Source organism: Glossina fuscipes, unplaced genomic scaffold (assembly GCF_014805625.2).
Source record: "Glossina fuscipes isolate IAEA_lab_2018 unplaced genomic scaffold, Yale_Gfus_2 128, whole genome shotgun sequence".
NCBI lineage: Eukaryota > Metazoa > Arthropoda > Insecta > Diptera > Glossinidae > Glossina > Glossina fuscipes.
The window spans coordinates 872,288-892,739 of record NW_023998471.1 but is presented as its reverse complement, the minus strand read 5'-3'; the positions used below and the strand labels follow the sequence as shown (position 1 = coordinate 892,739).

The 20,452-nt window shown below is 33.3% G+C and overlaps 1 protein-coding gene across 1 annotated transcript; it reads left to right on the top strand.

Moving 5' to 3' along the window:
• Positions 1-10,279: 10,279 nt before the first annotated feature.
• On the top strand, positions 10,280-17,619 carry LOC119640826. The gene is made up of 10 exons (XM_038039076.1): positions 10,280-11,006; positions 11,075-11,988; positions 12,059-12,222; positions 12,288-12,634; positions 12,710-12,871; positions 12,939-13,127; positions 13,188-13,317; positions 14,365-14,463; positions 17,022-17,172; positions 17,269-17,619. Exons 1-10 carry the CDS (start codon positions 10,597-10,599, stop codon positions 17,394-17,396), a joined length of 2,694 nt encoding a protein of 897 aa, XP_037895004.1. The 5' UTR covers positions 10,280-10,596; the 3' UTR covers positions 17,397-17,619.
• Positions 17,620-20,452: the final 2,833 nt, after the last annotated feature.

Here is a 20,452-nt window from a genome sequence, read left to right as displayed (position 1 = left end):
ACAAGTTTAGATCGATTAAAAAAACGATTCTGAATATATATATACGTATATATATAATTAAAGGTGGGTCTATCCTAATCCCTTTTGGGTATTACGTACGCCCGCACAAACTTAATACACTCTGCGCCACAAGTGGTGGACCTTTTTCAACAATGAATTGTTAATTTTTATTCCTATAGGAGTGTGATCGCGTACCGTCGTATGCATCCACTTTGAATTGCGAATTATGCTGAATTTGCATAATTCTGTAGAAAAAAAAGAAAAACAAAAATTTTGTCGCACTTCATCTGGCTGAGTATTGCATTTCATAATGCAATACGATGCCAGGCGCCACAATTAAAAAATCACCATTTCTGTTAAGGTAAGCATAATTTTAATATGGAAATTAAGTCTAAATAGTGCACATTTTCAATAAAGGAATTAATTGTTATCAAAAGCAATTCACAAGCGTATTAACGCGCTTAAAAATATAAGGCGTTCAATCGGCCTAAAATGCAAAGATCAGGGACTACTTTACGTCGAGCATTATTGGCATTATTAAAATGCAGAAAGACTTGGCGCACTGAAGCCGAGCAGGGTAGGGCTCTAAAACAGTAAAACTTACCTTCACTTACCTACACCTAGGGAAGGATTCATCGGGAATCCTCCCAAATACTGTGCATTCTACCGCCACTACCCGCGGTTGCAAAGCTGTTTTTCATTTTCATTTTTTTTATTACACTATATAGATTTACTTTATACATGTCAATGTCGTTGGAATTTTTTAAAATAGGTGCATTAGCGTCTTGAATTTGACTACTTCTCCATCGTCGGTGTACGCTAAAATACCAAATTTTAAAAATTTCGTAAACGTAGTTCTGGAAAGCCGAACTTAAATTTGTTTATCTTGTTTGAAAGGTATTTTTGTATAAATTCATTAAGTGTCCATTAAAATATTTCTCTTTTCCTAATTTGGATGAAGTAGGCTTCCAAGTCCAGCCATATTTTAATTTATTTAATGAACACAGCTCCGTCAGGGCGTCTACAGAGCTCCGTTAACGAGGATGGTAGGTGTCTTTGCTACTTAAATTCGTGTACGTCTTCACATCCTCTTCACTTGATCACTTTCTGAATCGATCTCAGCTAAGTCTGCCCGGCTGTCTTGTTTCTTGTGTTCAACCTATAGTCCCCAATTTCTAAGATATATTCATGTAATTTGGTATACTGACATGCTTTGTCACAAAAACGAACGCTATTGAAAAACAGCGGACAGGGCTACTGTTTTTGATCATTTCCTTATTTTGAAAAGTCGTTATTTCAGTAACTGTGAGCGACTGTAGGGCATTTAATGATGATCTATAAAAATTATTTGGATTATTTTTGTGAATTTTTTATGCGATTATTTGCATTGAGTTTGATGTACATACACGTGTGTGACGGGCTTTTAAAAATAAATTATGCGTCTGTTTAAAGCAATTCTCTATATGTCGTAAATGTGGAATGGGGAAGGGAGAAATTTGTTTTCAGTGGTAACGCAAATCAACAGTCATTGTGTAGGCCGAGAGATGTACTTCTTTACCCTAAGGAGAGCAAGCACGGTATCAATTGAGCAAATTGAACGATGTATTTTTGCAAAAAAGCCCAGCAATAGCGGTTAACACACATAAAGTCATCCTCTCGCTCGATAACGCTCGGCCACACGTTCCAAGGTTTGTCGAGGAGACACTGTTGCAGCTCGAATGGGAAGCACTGCCGCACCCAGTTTACTAACCGAACACAGCGCCCTCTAATTGCCGTAAGTCCAGATCGATGCAGCATGAGTTGACTGGCATGCGGTTGAAGTAGTGCGAAAATGGGTCGATGGGTGGATCGCTGTCAAATCCATATAGTTCTTACGACACGGTGTCGCCGTATTGCCAGAAAGGTGGGAAAAAGTTGTAGAAAATTGTGGAAAATATTCAGATGAATGTACATTGTTACAAATTTTCTCAATGAATGCGTTTTCTCTGTCGAAAAATGATCAAAATACATGCAAGCTCCTAATAATTTACAGATGGGCTTTGATTTTAAACTAAGTCGAGAAGGGCTAAAAGGGATTTGTGAGGAAGGATTTTGACTTGCCTTCGCTTAAAAGGACTTCCCTTGGTCGAACTACGACTTACATTCTTCTCTTTTATTCATTTCTCTCGAAATTATGATGTGATTTTATAAGACTTACTTAACTTAAATATCAAGTACGGTAAAGTTTTTAATAAAGCTAATAGCCATGGACTCTGGTATTTGAAAAGCTTTGGCTTAAATGTTTACTTCTCTGATTAAATAATAACGATAGTAATACTACCACTTCTTCGAAAGCAAGTGCAATATGGGTTGAATACGGGTTCAGTGCGGTAGAGTTTACCAAAATAAGCCTATTTCTAATCTATTTTGTATTTATTAAATATTTTATATAAACATTTTTCTATTTATTTGTTCTACAAAGAGTGCGTAACTTTTAAGCATTAAGTGTATCTTTGTTATAAATTTTTATTCACAAAAAAACACTATAATAAATATATTTACCTTGGTCGTAGTTAGAGTGAATCCTCAGCCTCTAACCGCATAACACTTACTGACCGTGCATTCAACCGAGTAGACTGCGGCCACTTTTCTATCTTTTTCCTCACTTCTGTCCGACTTTTATCGCATGATACGAGCAGGGGACATCAAAACCGTACACCACTTGTGGTACAGGGTACATAAACTTAGTGCGGTTGCACGCAGAAGGGCTTAAGAAAGACTCATCTTTTATTATACCAATCGATTTAGAATCATTATATGAATTGGTCTAAGCCAGTCCATCCGTCTGGTGTCTGTCCATGTAAATTTGTGTTCAAGCTACTCTTCGCAATTTTTGATATATTTTCATGAAATTTAGTGCAACGACTTGTTTTGAACCAAGGGCGAACGCTATTGAAAATGGTTCGGATCGGTGCATTTTTCGACCACTTTCCATATAACTTCTATTTCGTAAAGTCGTTATATGGAAAAAAACTTTAATTTTCAAAATAGCTAAGTAGTAGTATTTCGGCATTCCAACCTGAACTTTAGGTGGGCTGGGGCAATTTTTGAACTTCCCTTCATACAGTGAAAACTGAAGTTCGCACGACAAAAAGATATATATATCATCGTAAGCCATTGAAAACTATATCATAATAGTAATTTAACAGAAAAAAATTAACTGTACCAAATTTGGACCTTCTCGGCCTATTTTTTCAATTCCAGCCTAATAGGAATTTTTGTTTTCTATTATGAAAATAAGAAGTGTGTTAGACAATGTGATGTAGGGTATTTAATGGTCGGCCTTGCCCGACAATAATCTTCTTATTTGTTTTTTTTAAGAAGTATTTGGGTATCCTTAAAACAAAACCTTTCTTCCCTTGAGGACGTGGAAGACGTTATATTTTAAAGGAAGCATATTTTTCATGTCGTCTTTTCATAACGGCAACAATGAATTAATTATTTTCCTGTTCCACTCTTCCACTGATTTATCATTATATTTTACAGTGAACACCAATGCATAAAATTTCTGCAAATTATTTTTACCGTAAAAGACGATCACAATGGAAAATCTCTTCCATCTGGTTTAGATCTCTTTAATTGTTAAGGAAATTCATGTGATCTGATCGATTGTAGAGATTTTTTTTCAATCTGTTTTCTAAAGAAACTTAAAATATCAATGGAGATAGATGGATGAGAGCAGAAGCAATTAAGCAAGTTGTAGATTTTAGAAAATATTATATATATATATATATATACATATATATATATTTATGTATATATATGATTAATAAAGTATTATTACAAGTTCCGTTTTAATATATATATTGAAGATGATATTTATTTTGTTTTCTTGCTTTTTTATATATTCCCAAATATGATTTCTTCTAGGAATTCTATTAAAATCCTTGATTTAAAGGATTTTTGACATTTTTACGTTACTATCCTGTCAATGATTGTGTACTAAAACGGAAAACACATGTGTTTCAAATTTATATTGAAAAAGCATGCGCTTGAAGCATATACAGGATTACATAGAATATAACAGTAAAAGAGCATTAAATATATAACTAAATAAGTAATGGAGACCGAGTTCTTCATTACCAACGGATATTGAAATTGTTTGTTTAGTTTTGTATATACATACGTGGTAGATAGAAGATACGATATTCAGCAACAGAACAAATGTTAAGAATAAGCAAAAAAAAAAAAAAATGAAAAAGAAATATTCAACATTTAAATGAATGTACTTTTTAATATACTGCGGTCGGATAGAGCATATATGTAAATATGAAATTTTATATATGGAAGCGTATGTAAGCGAGCGAGTGTTATTATTGTTGATGTGCAAAATTTGGGTGAAGGCAATAAAAGTGAGCGGCTGACAAAACGTACACCTATACATATATACAATAAGTATATATATGCATACATAAATATCTACATATACTTCTATTTACACATATGCACATGCATATAAAAGCATAACATATCCACACACACGCGCGTGCATACGTGTATATATACATACATATTTTGTCCGTGTGTTTGTGTATGCTTTTTTATATATATATATTTAAAAATTTACAGTTATTCGACTATTTTGACATTTCTCTGTACTAAAAAAAAAGTTGTACTAACAACGTAGTCGTCGTGTTGGTCCTCTTCGTTTCGTTAACGTTTTGGTGGTTTTTGGAATGTTCGTGTAGGTAATGCGAATTATAAGGAAAATATAGTTAAATATACGAAATCCAACAACATTGTACAGAAAAAAGTTCAAAAAAAGAAGAGAAAAAAACACTTTAGAAACGATTTTTTTCATCAATTTTCTTAATTTATAGAACAATGTAAGCACAATGTGTGTGTGGGTGTGTGTGTGTGTGTGTGTGTGTGTATTTGTCAGTACGTTACCGATTTATACAGAATATTTAAAGAAAGCAATAATAAAAGCAAATAAATAAAAGGAAAAAAAATTAATGTAAATCAACAAAAACAGCAGACATATTTATTATCATAAATATTTGTAAAAATCTCAATAATATAATTAACGGTAACGCGATTTTTTTTTTTTTTTGATTTAATTGAAGAAATATTTCCATATTTTATTGTTTCTTTGAAAGAAGAGAGCGAAAAAAAAGAAAGGATATAAGAGAGAATCATGCATGTACATAAACATAGACAGACGTACGTTCATAAATATATATTTATATGAATACATGTTTTAAAACGCAGCAAAATAATAAAAAACGAAAAATTATGTATAAATTGTTGATGTGAAAAATTAACTAAACGAATGGCTTTAAGGATGCATAGAAAAGTTTTCTTTTTTTCGATGTTGATAAAGAAAAAGGATGTGACTAAGAAAAGGCGTTGAAGTTAATGTTAAGAAAACAAAAAAAAGAAAATCAAAAGAAAAATAAAGAGAATTATCTGCTGAAATAAGAAATATTAAGCTGTCGTTGTCCCACCCAATCTAATGAAAGGACTCAGTGAATTTTCTCACAAACTCATATGTTATGCGTCGTAAGATCTTATCCTTTAATATATATATATATATATATATATATAAATATGTATATATGCATGTATGTATGTATATATGCATAGATATTTATATGTATTGATTGCAATGTTTTGGCGAAGATAAATTTATCCTTAAAAGATTGAATGACAAAGCGCTTTAATGAAAACCACGAACTAAAAAGACCTTTTTTTGTTTTGATTAAATCACGCGAATATATAGCTTCAACTGACTATTTATTAAGTTTTTTTTTTTGCGAATTCATTGTTCCATCGAAATAATTAAGGATATAATGATAAATGATGTAAATTGAGTGCTTTGGTTTGGTTGGCATATATTTTTAACATACTTATATAGATATATAAGCAAACACAAGTTTACTTACTTATACATGCAAGCTAAAGCATTTATGTTTTAAAAAAGTAAAATAACTGAGTTTTTTCTTCGTTGCTAACCATGCATCATCTTCATTATCATCAACATCATTAACATTATCATTATCATCATTGCCATCATATCGCAAAAGCAGCAGCAGCCGCAGTAGCAGCAATCGCAACGATATGCAGAGAAAATTGTTAACCGAATACTAAGTAAATGCATGCGTATGTTTGTACGTATGCGTGTAAGTGAACGGATTGCTTTTTAACTATACACACATACACACCTAGGTGTTTGTGTATGTATTCAGAAAGTTATTACAAGTGCGTGAATTTATGTTCGTTAAAAGAAAAGGAACAACAAACAAAAAAAAAAAAAAAATAACAACAACAAGAAATACCAAAATATATATAAACAAAAACAAAAAATTTTTTGCAAAAACATTGAAAAGAACCGATAAAATATATGCATGAACTGTAACTCGTAATAAGTTAAAAAACTTTAAAAACTAATTTTTTTTTTTTTATAAAAAAGGAAGAAGAAAAATAAAATAATCTTTGGCAACGTATGCATGCATACATAATGCATAATATATTCCTGTATTTGTATAATAACTAACGTTATCGCTTGTTGTGCTTCTTCTTCGGTTTATTTGACTTGTTTGATATAAAATTCGTTTACCAAAAATATGTTTGCATGCATCGCACACATATTCGTTATCGTGAATTTAATATTATTTTAAAATCAATGCGATTCCTCTTAGGGAAAATGTAACGAACTCTGTAGAAATCATTATTATATTTTTACATATATCCAGAAAGCATTGCATTCTAAGCATTCTTCATTAAATTCTTGGAATGATTATTGACAAATTTAATTAAGATTCAACACCTGTAGATTTGATGTGAATGAAAATTCTGCGAGAAATTGTAAAAAGTGAATGTAAAAGTGGCATATGGCGCAGAAAGAATCGTATGTGCCCGACACTTAAGTGCAATACGCTGTCAACTTACTTATTTCTCTCTCTCTCTCTCTTTCTCTTTCTCTCTATCTCTTTCTCTCTCTCTCTCTCTCTCTGTTTGTATGTGAACAATTTTGGATCAAATTAATTTCGCACCTAAGCAAGCTCGTGGAGTACGGTTCTTTTGGCTCTGTTGTTTGTTTTGTTGCGTATATCCTTGATAATTGAGAGGTTATGAGCTGATTTATTGCGTATGTAAATGTTATTATTAAATTTTTTGACAAAAATCTTAAAGCACTGGCATCGGCACAAGGCTATCGGCTTTATTGAAAACTCCAACGTGCTTGAGATTTGAATTCACGACCATATCGCTTTTAGTCGAGATTCTTTGCTTCTTGAAATTCATAATTTATATTTGTATATATCTATATATATATATATACAGCAAATATTGATATAAAACTTGAACATTTAGTAAATTAAAAAAAAAAAAAACTGGAGATGTAGCGGCAAAGTCATTCTGATTGTTTCATTAGCATACTCGAAAGTAATAAAAGAGTGTTTGGGGTGATTATAATTTTTGCTTCTCCTCGCTTCCCTCTCTTCTTTCTCGTTTATGCGAGGACCTTACACTTTATTCAAAAAAGGAATTAATTAAGAATGAAAAAATTTTGCATAGCCACCATTATGCTTTTCGCATTCTACTTTCCAAGTTCTTTTATTTGATACCCATATCGAAAAAATTAATCGCGGTGTCTACCATAATCATTTTAAAATTAACCTGTTTTTAGAAAGATAATATATCCCAATTTGAAGAATGGGCAAAATAGTTTTAAACGTTTGTCTTGTTTACCTTATGATAAATAGGGATAAAAACTCAAAAATATGAAAAAAAAACATTTTATTACTTGTTTCCACTTCTGGACCTAGAGAGTAGAGTGTCTCGTAAAGTAATTGTGGAAAGTTTCAGCCTTCTAACTTCAACGATTTCCGAGTAACGAGCAAAAATCCATAAATTTTTGTTAGAAAAAACAGGGTTGCGTTCAGTTTAAGCTCCAGTGTGCACTTCTGCTCTGACCAATTTGGTCCATTTGCGATACCAACCTGCGTGCAGAAACTTCTAATGTTTCTACCAAATTTGAAGTTGATATCCTCATTTTTGCGACCAAGATAGTGCTAACAAAATATAGGCACACAGACACATAGGCGGACAGGCATGGCTAAATCAATTCAGAATTTCACGCTATCTTCATTTTTGCGACCAGGAGTGTGTCGACAACATACATCACAGAGACACACAGACGTACAGATATGGCTAAATCAACTCAGGATTTCACACCGATGAAGAATATATATAGTTTACAGTGGAGGGTACAATAGAGAAAACGTTTTCAATATTTCAAAAAATTAAATTGAAGAAAAGTATTATCTTTTCCTTCCTTCTTTCCCCTAAAGAGGCCCTTATCTTTTGCTTTGCCCTTTTTTGCCAACAAATTCTGAATACTTTCACATTTTCCTTTTTCGGTCGTAATTCGCGTTAATAGACGTGGTGAAGCGAATCTTATAAGAATGCCGATTTGAAACATTTTCAACATGAACATTGATTTGATTTGGAATATTCAATTAAGATTGATTGAGTCAAGAGGCGAACAGGCCATTGCAGAGAGGTAGAGACTTGCCTTTTAAAAACCTTTGTTTTTTTTTATTCTAAATTACTAAAGTGTCCCTTCAAATTTTCATTCATTAACTTAAGAAGGCTTAGATTTTAATTCATTTGTAATTTAAGTTTAATTTATTAAATATTAGATTTTGAAATTAATTAATCAAAGGCAGTCTTCCTTCACCACTACTAGGACTACTTGCTTTGCATTATTTGTTCATATCTTCTCTACTTCTATTAACATTTTACTATTAATACTTTGCGTAATTAAGAGAACATGTAAACATTAATTACTGCAAATAACTTTAGCATATCTCGTCGTATATCTTTTGACTGCTCTAACTACTTTAACTGTTGTAGTTTAAATGTTTTCTGATGCATTTCCCTACATTTGTAGGATCACAATTGGCTGTGAAAAGATTAGATTTATACTTAGAAGCTAAGTTCGGATTCTTGTGTATTTATTATTATCATTATTATTTTTAATTTTTATGTCGATTTATCAACGAGTTGAAGTGAAAGTTTTTTGCCTTCGTTGCGCAGTTTTATTAGGCAGCTTCTCCTAATAATATCTACTTTTGATTTTATTGAAGACTTCTTGGAATCACTGAAATCATCGTGAAGTTAGGATCTTTATTTATTCGGAATCGATTAAATTTTTATGCTATTAATTAGCAAATTGAAGTAAGTATTTGTGGTTTTTATTAGAAAGCTTTATTAGGCGTTATCTCTAGGGAATATCTTTTAGGGATGTAATGAAAGACATCTTGGATCAGTTTTGTTATAGAACGTAGACTCAGAAACTAAGTCATTTTTATCTATTTGTTTTTGATTCGCATTTCCAGCTATTTAACGAATAAATTGGAGTAAGGGTCTGCTTTTTTTTTTTTATAAAGTGTATTATGTGTTTACCAAGCCGTACTTTTTGATGTCTAAAGGAAGCCTAGACATTTCTAATACTCTATGTAACAGCGTAATACATTAATTTGCCTGAATGTAATACACATGCATATAACGGCTCAAAAGAATGCCATAGATTAGTGTAAATAGTTTACATTTTCCTCAGCTGAATACCTCGAATTTTCGTTATTCATTTCGCTGTTTTCCTTTACTCAAAGCGCTGTAAATTTAATCCATTTCAATTATTCTACTTATAAATATTCCACTTTTCGTCATTTTCTCTCCTTTCTCTTCTTTTCATTTAACGTCTTCTGCAATGCGATGCTTAGCTGTTTTATGTTCTATAACATTTATAGAAGGCCAAGTTTAAGTCAACTTTAGGCGCCATATTGTCTAAAGATTGTGTTTCTAGCTAGGGATCGTAAGATCGTATATTTTATTCACGTTCTGTTTCAGTGTTATTCTGTTTGATTAGAAGTTAAAAACTTCCTTTTCGTTTCAAATACTTTTAGTTACAAAATCAACTGTGTTCTCTGAATACTGCCACAATGAAACGTCGAAGGTGAAGTGAATATTGTTAACAAATTAATCTAGTGAACAGCGACAGCAATCCAAACACATGTGAAATGTATAAATGAAGATAAATATCACAAGAGCATTTGCATTAATATCACAGCGTGAAGCCAAAATCTCGATTAATTCATATATGTGCGAAATTTTCGTGAAGCGTATGCAAGTTAATGATATTTAATTGCAAAGACGTGTAGAAAAGAAAATTAAACAATAATTTAAAAAAAAGAATATAGATATATACATCTACATATATATATTTGTATAGATATATATGTATATATATATGCATGCGTATTGGTTTCATTTTCTTATGAAAAAATACCTATCAGTGTAAAGCACAGAAATCTGTCGGTATGTCAATGTCATCTTGAACTGCGCTTGAATTGATTTAAATAAAACGAACGCATTTATCATCCGTTATCATCAGCAACAACAACAACGTAGAAACGAAAGTAAAACTATGGATAGGAACAATCAAAGAGAACAACATCTGAGCAGACGTTGACATTAGGCCGACGTCGCTTTTTTAAATAATGTTTATGGAGGGTGATCGTTTGAGCAATATTAGGATCTAGTTTGTAGGCAATGGATCCGAATAAGTACCTTTGTCGCAATGCTACACCAGCAGCAATATCATCATCAACGTCCGCTCAGCCGGCAGCGACAACAACATCGGCAACAAATGGTTGTGGCACTAATGCAATGCCAGATTACATGGCTTGCGATTCGGTACACTCCTCGACCGGTTTCAATTGTAAAGAGTTGCTGGCGCGAGGTATTAACAGTAATAATAAGACTCCACTTCATCAACGGTCTGGCGCAATTAATGCGGCCCCATCGACCATGTCAGGATCGCCGACAACGGCTGGAACCTCTAATACTGGTGCTTATTGTGGCGGTAACAGTAACAGTCCGGGCAATTATATTAACGTAATGCCTGTTCCAATGGGTACATTACAATATAATCGTAGAAAACTAACGCCACAAGAATATCAGTGAGTGTGCATTTTTTGCATTTGCTAATGTATTATGAAAACCTGTTTTTATCTAATTTTGAATACAGATCTCGTTTGTATTACAATACCGCGGATTATAGATGTAGGGACGAGTTTTATTCGAACGGTGCAAGCGGGCGGGTGAACACAGCTTCACCGTCACCATCATTGCAATTGCAAAGTCAACATAACAATCAGCAACATCATCAACATCCAAGTCATCCACAAATTCAGCATCAGCAGCATCAGCAGCAACAACAGCAGCCATCGCACCCACAACATCACCACCATCATCAGCAAATAAGTCAGCAAGTGCCATCACAGCAATATCACTTTGCTCAACAGCAGCAGCAGCAGCAGCAGCTACATTATCCAAGCTCGTTAAGTAACGTACAACAACAGCAACAACAACATCATCAGCATCAACAGCATCAACAGCATCAGCAGCATCAACATCAAAACCTGCAACAACAGCACAATCATCATACTCATCACCATCACCATCAGAATACCTGTGGTTCGTCTGTTGCGCTGGATCCAGTAGAGGAGGCTCTTAACTGCCCGGCGTTGGGTGCACCTAGTAGTCGAATGATGGCGGCCACGCAAACGCAACCAACAACTGGTAATTGTGAACAGTTCATGGCATCAGCCTCTCTGCCTTTGGGTTCCGTGCATACAGCGACCGTGCCACCCATCATGTACACCGTACACCGAGTCGTAACTACAGCGCAAATTCAAACAGCTGCCGGTAATACTTTCGCTTCATCATCAAGTATCTCAAGCATGGTAAGTGCGGTGCAGAATGAAGCTGATAATGTGGAAAATGTATCAAGTCCGGGGTCAGCGCCACCTAATGCCGAATGTTTTGCTACCAATGACAGTGCCGCTTGCGTTACGGGTATTCTTGGAGCGGATGGCAATAGCAATAGCATAAATGTTGTAGGTGGAAATGTACCAGCTTCCAATCTTTGTACTTCACCTGGCAAGTGCTTAAATTTTTGCCGCACACTAGGAATTTAACTAACATTTTGATTTCCTTCTGCTTTCTATAGCTCCCATAACGACTGTAAATTATTCAAATAGCCAAACAAAAGTCTCGGATTCAGCGCGAACGGCAAATAATAATCAATACATGAATACAGCGTCATCGTCAAATGTTAACTGCACAAATGGCACAAAAACAACAACAAATTCAATGCCGAGGCCTTTGCAAGATGTATGATACATGAAATTATTTCTGACCTGAAAAATTTCTAAATTTATTGCTTTTGCTTTCTGCAGGTGATACCAACTTGCGTGTATTTAATGTCACGTGTTGCGGTACATATGGAGATCGAGGGAACGGCTCAGTGTCCGTCTCAGGTGATGTTGGCAGCTGCTTTGGGCTGTGAAGAACTAGGTATAGCCAACAAATTGTTGGCGCAAAGTATATTCGGATTGTGGATGACAAGCGCACTCTTGGACATACAACTTAAGTCACATCATCGACCATTCTTAGTACGTTTAGCCTGGTCAAATCTTCTCGAAAAGTTCAGTCATGGCAATCCAATTGAGAAGAAGTTTGACGAACCAATGATAATGCTGAAACGAAACGTATTTTTTTCAAAAAAAGATGAGGAAAAAATCAAGTATGAAGCAGTGATTAATCTTCACCTAAAGATTTTTAATTTCAACTCTGACAATATATTTTTGAAATTCCGCAGAGATCATCGAATATTAGAACTTTTATATGAAGAAGCGAAGCACAATGTATTAACAGGGAGATATATAATGGAATCAGTTCATTCTTTAATGTTGGGTGGCATACAAGCACGCATTGAATTGGGTCCATTCAATACTCATACGCACACCATAACCTTTTTTCGGTACCATGATCAAATTCGACTCATTATAGGAAAAAGTATTTAACAGTGTTTTCAAATTCCTTTTCAGAGAAAATCAATCGCGATTTTTGCCTCAACATGTTGCCAAAAATTCTAATTGGTCTTGGCTTCCAGTGAGCCGTAAAAATTCGGCCGAAGTTAAATTACTAGAACAATTTAAACGTGTGCCACAAACAGCAACAACGCGTAAATTAATGCGTAAATATTTAGAATTTTGTTGGGCTCTTCCTTTCTATGGGTACGTCTTGTTTGGATTCTACAATTTGTGCCACAGCTATTATGTTATAATATTTTGCAGTGCTGCGTTTTTTCATGGCCAAGTTGAGCAACCGGTACGTGGTTTAATGAGTATGGTTAACCATAAGGATGTTAGAGTTTTAGTGGCTGTAAATGAGCGCGGGGTTTTTATTATTGATCCAATTGAATGTGTAAGTTGAAAAAAATATATATATAAACATATACAATATGTTAAATGAAAATTGGCTGCTGTTTAAATTTACGAGTTAAGGTTTATATACTTTTTATAATTTATCACCGTGTGCTTCATCGTGCTTCATACTATTTGTTGCATGCTTTGTAGCGGTAAACAAAAAAAAAATTTATTGCTTACTTGTGGACGAAAAATATTAATCCTTACATTTAGAAATTTTTTGCAAGGCTTAACTGCTTAAGTTAAACATTGTTGCTTTATAATGATGATTGTGTGGAAATTTGCAAGTTCTGATTCTGTTTAAATCGTCATAATATAAATATCTTCGGCGCTTGAGAAAAGAAAGCACTTGTTAGGAAGGGCCTTTGGGTTTAAGCTGATAAAAAGGAGACGTTAGTTCCTCATTTTTGCTCAGCGCTCCAACTTGCCCTTAGGCTCCCTCAGTGCCAACCAAATTGGTAGCTTTTTTCGCCGGCCTTAACTTGGCTTGAACGAGTTTTTAACGGCACGTGTCATTTTCTGTTAAAGGAATTTTTTTTAAAAGGAAATTTCTATGGATGCAGATTGCCAGTTGCCTGCCTGCATATATACTTATGTACTGTTATTGGGCTAATTGCATACATTAACGATGGGATTAAGGTTGGGAAAGCATCTGCGTCTTTGCTTAATTGTATTTCTTAATTTTTTTTTGCTTTGAGTTATATTTTCATTTATGTATATTGGCTAATATAGTATTAGCCAATGATGTTTAGTAAGTAAATATTTGCTACTTCACTTAAGGTTTAATATATAGAAGATTAATGCTGCTGCGATATTTTTTTATGTACTTATGTATGTTCAATTTGAGATCGTTTTCGCAAGACTTTTTCTTCGCTTTCCATTTGTCAGCTTTACAAAGTTATGAAAAATTGAGGAAGTTTAAAGACGGTATCATTAAAAACGCACGATGTTGCTTTAAATGTCGTTTTCCTTCAAAATTTAACACATAAGTGTTGATAAATTATACGAATTTTATTTAGCTGAATTTTTTTCAATTTGCTTTCAGACCTTGCTACTTGGACTACGCTACGAGGATTTGTCGTGGGATTTTGCAAAGCCAAGTGCTACGGATGATCCAGAATGTTTAACATGTATATTTATACAGGTGAGCCTTGTGTTTTTCATTTTTCATTTGTATATTTTATCCTCTCAGTAATGGAAAATATCTTTGTTTTTATCATTTCGTTTGGTCATATTTCGATGTAAAAGCTATTATTGTAAGTGGGCTTTTATCAAGTTAGAGCGAACTGAAAACACTGTAAAAATTCGATATTCAATTAGGAAGCGCTTAAAATAGTGCTTAAGACTTTGTCTGATTTGTCTAGTGTTTTTTTGCCACAAATGTTTTATGTTTTCTAAATTCTTACTTCTATTATAGTTCAGATCAGCTATAATTTTTGAAAGAAAAAAATTTTTTTTTTAATTTTTCAGCAAATTTTGGGCAAACTATTCATTCCACTGAATTTTCCACTGTGTGCTTTGTGCTTGGTTTTTATCTTAGGTTTTCAGATTGAATTCAAGGATATACAAAATCTTGTAAAAACTTTGAAATGTAATAACAAAACAACTTGGAAAGATCGAACGTTAAATACCTCGTACAACTTCGCCTAATACCATTCTTCACTACTTTTTTTCCGCAGATATCATGAATTGTATTCGATTGTAACAGAAAGATTTACTTTTTACAGCAATAGCATGGTATTCGTAACATGAGCTCCCTGGGGGTCCCGCTATGGTCAAGAAATACCATAAATTATATCTTATAACATAAAGGCTTACTTTTCATAGAAGTCTTTATGTATTCCCGAAATGTATGTGTTTATTAAGGGACCTTATGAGATCCAACTTAATGCATTACATTTACATAGTTCAAGTAATTGTCCTTATAATACTATACTAGAAATTAGATCTTGTTCCTACATACAGTTTGTAAAAGAAGGTATCCGAAAAATGATTCCATTGCCACAATTAATTTTCTTGTCATAGATCCTACTTTGCTTCACTTACTTCAATCGTAGGTTACTAAAACACTTACATTTCAGGAAAAGTTTTATATGGGACAGGGCTCTAAAAATAGACGTACTATTGGTGTAGTTTGTACCTCTACTTGCTTTTATAGGCGAATTTCCCATATGAAATGTTTTAAATTGTGTTGTCTTATAAAGACGTATGTTCGTATGGGAGATTCGTTAGAAAATTTTCCCATCCGATCGCCATTTTTCGGACTACATTATGCTAAAATACGACTACTCGACGATATTCATCGAAAAGCACTGAAAATTTCATATGTTTTAGATATGATGACTTTTTCAAAGTCCGATCTAGTCTTCTTCTTTTCAGTAAGCATGGTCAGTGTAACAAATTTCGCCCATATCTCAAATATTACGTCGCGTAGATTAAACACAAAAAGAGATTAATAAACGTCGGACTAACATACAAGCTAAACTAGATTCACAAAATTATTCTGGATCGGTCGGTTTAATAAATCATCCGTCCGATCTAGTTTTCTTCTTTTCAGTAAGTATGATCAGTGTAGCAAATTTCGCCCATATCTGAGATATTACGAGCTGTAGATTAAACGCAAAAACGCATTAATATACATCGAACGGATAAACGAGCTTAAAGCAATGCAGAAACTAGCTCCGAATCGATTAGTTTAGTAAATTATAGATTTATTGTAAATCTTTCTGGATGCTACATACACATTCGCACAACTTAAATTGTACTGTACTGCACTGTATTATAAAAAGTGTAGGGTACAGAAAGACCATTAGTTGTCGTCAAGTTGTCAAATAAGAAACAGAACGAAGGATGTTGAAGAAAAATCCGTTTTACTCAGTTTTTTATTTGATTAGTTCAATATCAAAAAAATAGTGCTGGTGCTTTTCGAAGGGAGAGAGTAATCAGTTTTATATTTTCCCGCTTTTTTCACCTTAAACAACCTCGCAGCTGTGCAACAAAGCTAACAAGACTTTGGAGACTTTTATTGTTAAGAAATATTACTGCAGGTCGTACCAGCATCTCTATGATACTGCTATGACTTACAATTACGGTAAAAGGTCTAAAACTGTCAATGGTCTTAGACCTTTTGAGTTCATATGTTCTTAATGGGCCAGATCGCCTGATTTATTTATACTAAACCTAGAGAGGGAGGCGATATGATTGTTTTATTATTTTTTTGATAAAATAGAAGTTTGATCGCGTACAATCATCGTAAAGCGTAAGAATATTGAAAATTTTTGATCAATCAATACGTTTTAACAGCAGAAATCGTCACTTTTGATGAAAGAATTTATAGGATAGATACAGTGCAGGATTCTAGAACATGTTCAAACAGTGTGGACAACAATTATTGCAAAAGTGTTATGAGTAAGGATTTGTACTACTTTTTTCCAACTGGTTAATGCCAGGGCTTCTTCTGCAAGCACAATTTGCGGTGATATACGTTTTCTAACTAATATATTAATCAATAGCTTATCGAATGCAAGTAGTAAAGGCTTCCGCAGCGTGAAAATGCAGTTTAATGGCTAAAGATTGTATTTATTTAGCGGATAAGGTGCGTTTAAGGATTCGTTTTATCTTCAGTTCTTTTAGTTTGCTTTCAATTTCATATCCATTTACATATCCATTTACTATTAAAAAAGAAAATTTTTCGGTTTACAGTTCGATGCTGTTGAGAATGGAATACAAACATCAAAATTGATGCAAGTATTCTCAAGACAAGCTGCAATGATCGATGCCTTAATATCACATTTTGCTGATCAAGTGCGGAAACGTAGACAAGATGGCAGTACAACAGAGCAATTTCATGATGGTACAGTTTTTATACTGTTTTGTTAACTTATTTCATCTTCGATTTCATCGAACAAGTATTAAGGTGTTGTTATTGTTGTTGTTATTTCAATTTTAGAACCGAATCCCATACAAAATAATGGTAACGGTGTACTATGCAATAAATTATCCCGCCTAACATTGGCCACGTTCGATGAGGAAGGTCGTTGTATTGGACAAATGGGATCATTATCGATAAGTTATTAACAATTGTTTTATTTTTGAGTTTCGCTAAGCGCTGTACTAACAATTTCATTGCAAACGACGTGGAAAATGGTTGTATGATGCAGTGTGGTTGGGGCATTTGTGCATTAAATGCTTTCAGCATAAAAGTTAATTTAATGTTTATAATCATCGATTGACAAAAAAAAAAAACAAAATCGATCCAAAAAGTGTTCATATATAGATTAATTTATTTTTGTTAACAAAAATTTCTTCTTGTTTCGGATTGTACACGCATTTGTTTTGTTTGTGTTTTTTCCTTCTTTCGTGTAAAAAATTGTAAAATACAAAACAAAATTAAATAAAATTAAAAATTTATAACTAATGTAAGCAAAAAAAAAAAAACATTCTCAGATATAATAGAAAGCCTTTGTTTTTTCGTACGTCATCCAACGAATCAAGTCATTTGTATTAAAATCACTAAGTGATTTCATTATTGCATTAAATATATATTTGGTTTATAATTCAAATGAATGAAAAGGAAAAATTCATGCATCTCTCTCAGTAACAGTAATAGCAAGGATTTGTCGTTATAGGCTCCGAATTTTAATAATCGGGCGAGTAAGTTTCAATTATTATATGGCGCAAGAGGAACGGTATCTCATGTTCGCCTACAAGTGATGTCTTGAATACGCAAATATAACTATGACTATGAGTTTCTTGAAATTGTTTTTTTCAAAATTTTAAAATTTCATAAATATTATAGTTTTCAAAACGGGTAATATGAGAAGTTGTTGAGGCAACATTTAAGATTTCTTTCCAAGACAAACAACTCCTCGTAAATATGTGACACGAAGCACTTCGCTATGAATTTCATATGGAACGCATTAAATTTTTTATTACACTTTCTCCACGTTGCATTGCTCTGACTTAAAAGAAGCTTTTTAATTTCTTGTCTTTAAACCTGTGGACTAAAACATAATAGCCCTGTCGAGAGGAAACTAGAATTTTTATTTCGACGATTATGGCGTAAGTTTTCGCTTTTGGAACTCAATCGGAAGAATTAACTAATCAGCTGATTATTATCATTTCGCGAGCAGAAAAGTCTTTATTCTAATAAGGATTGCATATAAACTCGATACAATTTTATTCTACGCTTCTCTTTATTACAATACAATACAAACCTGTAGCTTAAACTGCCTGCCCTTTTACTTTTATTATTATGCTTGTTACGAATATTATAAAATATGCTATCATTTTCACTATATATTATTTACTATATGTATATGCATTTATGATGTACCAATCTATTGTAAATAATCTTTTTCGATATGTTCAGTCTAGAGTGTATCAAATATCCTGCCATTTTCCCTACATCTTTTCTCTTATATTTCTATGCATTCTTAATGCCTTCCTTGGCTTACTCCATTGATCGTAGCGAAGGTGTCATTTATGTTCGCCGTGAATGTCCTTCCATATTGTATATTTTTCTTAACCTTTGCTGCAACTCAATCATTAGCCTTTAGGAGTACAATACATTTCCTAAACTATGCGCTGGTCTTTCCGTTACACGTACGCTAATCTTGAGGTTATTAAAAGCAGGGGCTGAATTTCCTAAATGTTATTCCTCAATTTTTTTTCCACTAACGCTTCCTGCAACGCAATCAATCTAATCGACTTACTTTGCCGGCATGGCACTTCAACTAATTAACAATAAATTTCGTAAACTAGGCGCTGCACATTCTGTTACCAAATTTTGATGTGATAATCCTAGGATTTAATATGTGGATTCGTACCGTGCTCGGCAGTTTTCGTATAAATTTCTTAAAAACAGGACCATCTCATCTTATAAATTTTTTCTGATGATTTTCTAACTAAATACAAGGTTGCTAATTTGGTCAAGTGGACTCTGAGAGAGATTTACAAATTCATTAGTTAGTTATTCGAGTACAAAAAAGGAAAATTGTTACATTTTCGATTACATTATATTAATGGCATACAAAAGCGTTTATTAGTTTGACTTAGCAATATTTTTTTTTAAATATATGCGGATAAGATATTCAGCCTATATTCAGCTTAGTGTGAAGTACTAAAATGGACGTCGAGTAAAATCCTGACAATTCAGTGACAATGTTTACCGATCAAGGCTTGCATAGCTAATTTTTAAGAAACGTTTTCTTCCGTCATAAAATTCATGTGAATGACAAATATTAGGGGTAGTGTAAATAGCCGCTCAAAGGCTTGTCTTCAATCGAGAAATTGGGCTAGCGGTTTGAAATATTGTTAAATATGTAAACGACATGATTACAAATAATTAGCCCTGATGTAAAAGGTAATAAGTTACGTTCAGGAAGGCGCAGCCTGGAATAATTTGCAAGGAATGAAAGTGTAGGCTGTTCTGGTGCAAAACTTTATGATCATTGATATTTCAACTAAAATACATATAAAATACTTACTTAACAATACTTATAAACACATAAAACCACACTTTAGCGGGCCACTGCTAATCATTAACTATCCTAGATCACTTTGCAGTTATTCATATAACGACTTTTCAAAATACGGCATTATATGGGAAGTGGTCGAAAAAGTGTTCCGATCAGAACCATTTTTAATAGCCATTCTCCGTGGGTCAAAAAACATCGGTATTGGAAGTTTCATCAAAATATCTCACAAATGCGGTTGAACACAAACAAGACGGACAGATGGATGAATGGGCTTAAATTGCTTCAAAAAGTGATTCTAAATTGATCGATATAATAAAAGTTGGATCTGTTTCAAGACTTCCTTTGCTTAATGTATCCTTTTACCATAAGCGGTGTAGGGTATGATGAATTTTCGAAAAGGTATTCGACATTCATCATGCATTCGTGAAAGGCGCGAATAAAAATTTTCGTTCAAAAATTATGAAAAAAAACTAAAAATTTTTGATAAAACACTTAGGCTAAAGGCTAAGAAATTCGTTTTTTTACACAGCTGCTTCAAATCAATGTAGATTACTTTACCTTACTTATATCCGCAAGATAACGAAGTATGAAATAATTATTAAGGAAACTATAAATCACAATCAATAGAATTGGAACGAAATGGGTCGGCATAGA

Coding starts and splice junctions, on each gene's coding strand:
- LOC119640826 (XM_038039076.1), top strand. CDS start 10,597: ATGGATCCGAATAAGTACCTTTGTCGCAATGCTACACCAGCAGCAATA. Junction 12,223..12,287: donor TGCCGAGGCCTTTGCAAGAT/GTATGATACATG, acceptor TGCTTTCTGCAG/GTGATACCAACTTGCGTGTA. Junction 13,128..13,187: donor TGGGCTCTTCCTTTCTATGG/GTACGTCTTGTT, acceptor AATATTTTGCAG/TGCTGCGTTTTTTCATGGCC.